Below are 2,733 nucleotides of genomic sequence, written 5' to 3'. Positions count from 1 at the left end.
TCTACCACTTTTTTACTCATCCACTTCATTTTCCTCACAAACAACTCTTTTTTAGAAAATTCCATCCCACCAATGTACTAAAAACAACACTCACCACTTTTACTTTTACTATTCACTATACCCCACTACACTTTCTATCTCCCACGCAATTTATCTATTTTGTATTTATTTTATGTTCATTTATTACATTAATAACTTAATGATTTAAAACACTTAATTAAGGTAAATAATTGTATATAATTTAATTTTTTTCTTAGATTTTTATATTTCCTTTAATTTTATATATTTTATGTATTTATATTTACGTCAATTTTTTTAATTAATGTAAATAATATAAAGGAACATAGTTTATATTGCATAATATAACTTGAATATTACAACATATTATGTGATGGACTTAAACATCATAAAGAAAAATTAAAGTACGTTAAAGACATCATAAAACCAAATTCAATATTAAAATAAACACAAGCATAACAATGACAAATCTTCTTTAGCATAAGAGTTTAATGATTGTTAGATCCATGCTCGATTAAATCATCTTTCATAGACTGGTGAGTTTGACTATTACGCATAGTTATTCTTCTCCCCAAGTAAGCGTTCATGTTGACGAGATGGACAACTTGGAACTCGAAAGGTTCACCATTATTGACCATTGCGCTGCAGCTCGAAAGGTCTTGTTCGTAGTACCTTCTTAGCATATCAACTCGGATATACATGTCTCGTTCATCCTCAACTATCATGTTGTGCATGATGAGACAAACCTTTATTATGTGAGTTAATATATCTTCATCGTAAGCAAGAGAAGGTTGTCGTATAATGGCAAATCTCGCTTGCAAAACTCCAAACGCACGTTCAACTTCCTTCCGAACATGTGCTTGTCTATCAGCAAATCTCTTACGCTTCTGAAGTTGAGGATGAGTAAATCCTTGGATAAACGTAGCCCAATTTGGATAAATACCATATGTTAAGTAATACCCCACATTTTATTCATGCCCGTTCACCTAAAAATTTATAGGAGGTGCCTTACCTTGCAAAACAAGATCAACCACAGGAGAACGGTAAAGAATATTAAAGTCATTGCATGAACCAGGGATACCAAAAAATGAATGCCAAATCCATAGATTTTGATCTTCAACAGCTTCAAGAATGAGGCTAGCATTCCCACTACGTCCCTAGTATTGACCTTTCCAGACGTTAGGTCAGTTCTTCCACTCCCAGGGCATACAATCAATACTTCCGATCATGCCAGGAAATCCGCGCATTTCATTTTGATAAAGGATCCTTCTTAAGTCTTAATCTGTAGGACTTCTTAGGTACTCCTCTCCGAAATGCTTGATCACCCCTTGAGAGTGAAATGCAATAATGATTTTCTTGAAGTTCTTGACCAATTCGTACATATTCATCAACCGCATCCGAAGCCAGACCATACGCAAGCATTCTGACAGATGCAGTGCATTTTTGCAATCCTGATAACCCTAGTTTGCCAGCAGCATTTCGTCTCTGTTGCATGAAATTATCGTTTTCAACAACTGTGTTCATAATTCGACAAACCAATGGTCTTCTCATTCGAAACTGTATTACCTCGTATTTTTCTGTATTTATAAATATATTTTATTATATTTATAAAGTATTTTGTTATATTTACAAAGTATTTTTATGAATTTCATTCCATTTAATGAGAATTAAATATATTTTATTTTTAATTAATTTGATTATTAATTAATTAGGAAAACCGTATTTTTTTATTAAATAAATTCGTTGTTGGGTCGTGTTTTGAAAACGAATTTAATTTAATCAAAGCGCAGTTAAAATTCTATGATCAAACCCAACAAGGCTTGCAAGGATTAATTTTAGTTAAGCCCGGAAGTAAGCCCAACTCAAACTACCAAAACCTAGCCCATGTGGGAGAGAAAAACTATAAATACACCCCCTCATTAAACCCTCACAAAATTTTCAGCAATCTCTCTATCTCTCTCTCATTGCGGCACACCCATTTCGTCCGCCCTTTGCTTGCAGCCCAAGGCACGAGTTTGCTCGTGTATCCAGCCTTGTGCGCGCACCCGCACTCCTCGAGTGCCCAGTCGAGCACCCCACTCCCTCGCCTCACCTCGCAGCCCGCAGCGCAGCACTCGCGTGCCTGCTGCTGCTGTTGCCTTGCGCTCCGCGTGCCCTCACCCTCGCCCTCGCCCAGCGCCCTTGCCCAGCGTCCTCGCCCAACGCCCTCGATGTTGTGCCGAGCGCTGCTCGCGTGCCTGCTGCGTTGTGCCGCGTGTGTTGTTGTTGTTGTCGTTGCTTCGACGCCCCACACACACAACACATCAATTGTTGTGTGTTTGTGTGTGTTGTTGATTGGTAAAAATCAATTGTATACTTTTAAACTTTAATTTTCAGTTTTTAAATTGTTTTAATTATTATGATTATTTAATTATTTGGGTTATTTAAATTGAATGGAACGGTTATGAACACCGTATTTTACTATTGTCGTATTTAAATTGACGAGATTGATTTTAATGGTTGAAATTATTATTTTCAGATTTAATGAATTAATAAAGTGTCAATTTTTAAGGTTAAAACATGCTTTTTATGATGACCTATTATTAGGGTTTTAATTCCAATTGATTAGGCGATTGATTCACATAATTTAATGACGATATAAATTATGGGAATCAACTTAAATTTTCAGATTGTTTATAAGCTTTAAAAAGTTGATTTTTAATGATTTTAAAGCTA

At 35.4% G+C, this 2,733-nt stretch overlaps 1 protein-coding gene across 1 annotated transcript; it reads right to left on the bottom strand.

Moving 5' to 3' along the window:
- Positions 1 to 506: 506 nt before the first annotated feature.
- LOC130461819 (uncharacterized) lies at positions 507 to 1,542 on the bottom strand. The gene is made up of 3 exons (XM_056830045.1): positions 1,321 to 1,542; positions 1,031 to 1,175; positions 507 to 928 (listed from the first exon to the last, which is right to left on the bottom strand). Exons 1-3 carry the CDS (start codon positions 1,540 to 1,542, stop codon positions 507 to 509), a joined length of 789 nt encoding a protein of 262 aa, XP_056686023.1.
- Between the last annotated feature and the right edge of the window lie 1,191 nt (positions 1,543 to 2,733).

This window comes from Spinacia oleracea, chromosome 5, assembly GCF_020520425.1.
Source record: "Spinacia oleracea cultivar Varoflay chromosome 5, BTI_SOV_V1, whole genome shotgun sequence".
Taxonomy (NCBI): domain Eukaryota; kingdom Viridiplantae; phylum Streptophyta; class Magnoliopsida; order Caryophyllales; family Amaranthaceae; genus Spinacia; species Spinacia oleracea.
This window is presented reverse-complemented; position numbering and strand designations above follow the sequence as displayed.

Coding starts and splice junctions, on each gene's coding strand:
- LOC130461819 (XM_056830045.1), bottom strand. CDS start 1,542: ATGAACACAGTTGTTGAAAACGATAATTTCATGCAACAGAGACGAAAT. Junction 1,176..1,320: donor ATCAAGCATTTCGGAGAGGA/GTACCTAAGAAG, acceptor GGTCAATACTAG/GGACGTAGTGGGAATGCTAG. Junction 929..1,030: donor GGTTGATCTTGTTTTGCAAG/GTAAGGCACCTC, acceptor CGTTTATCCAAG/GATTTACTCATCCTCAACTT.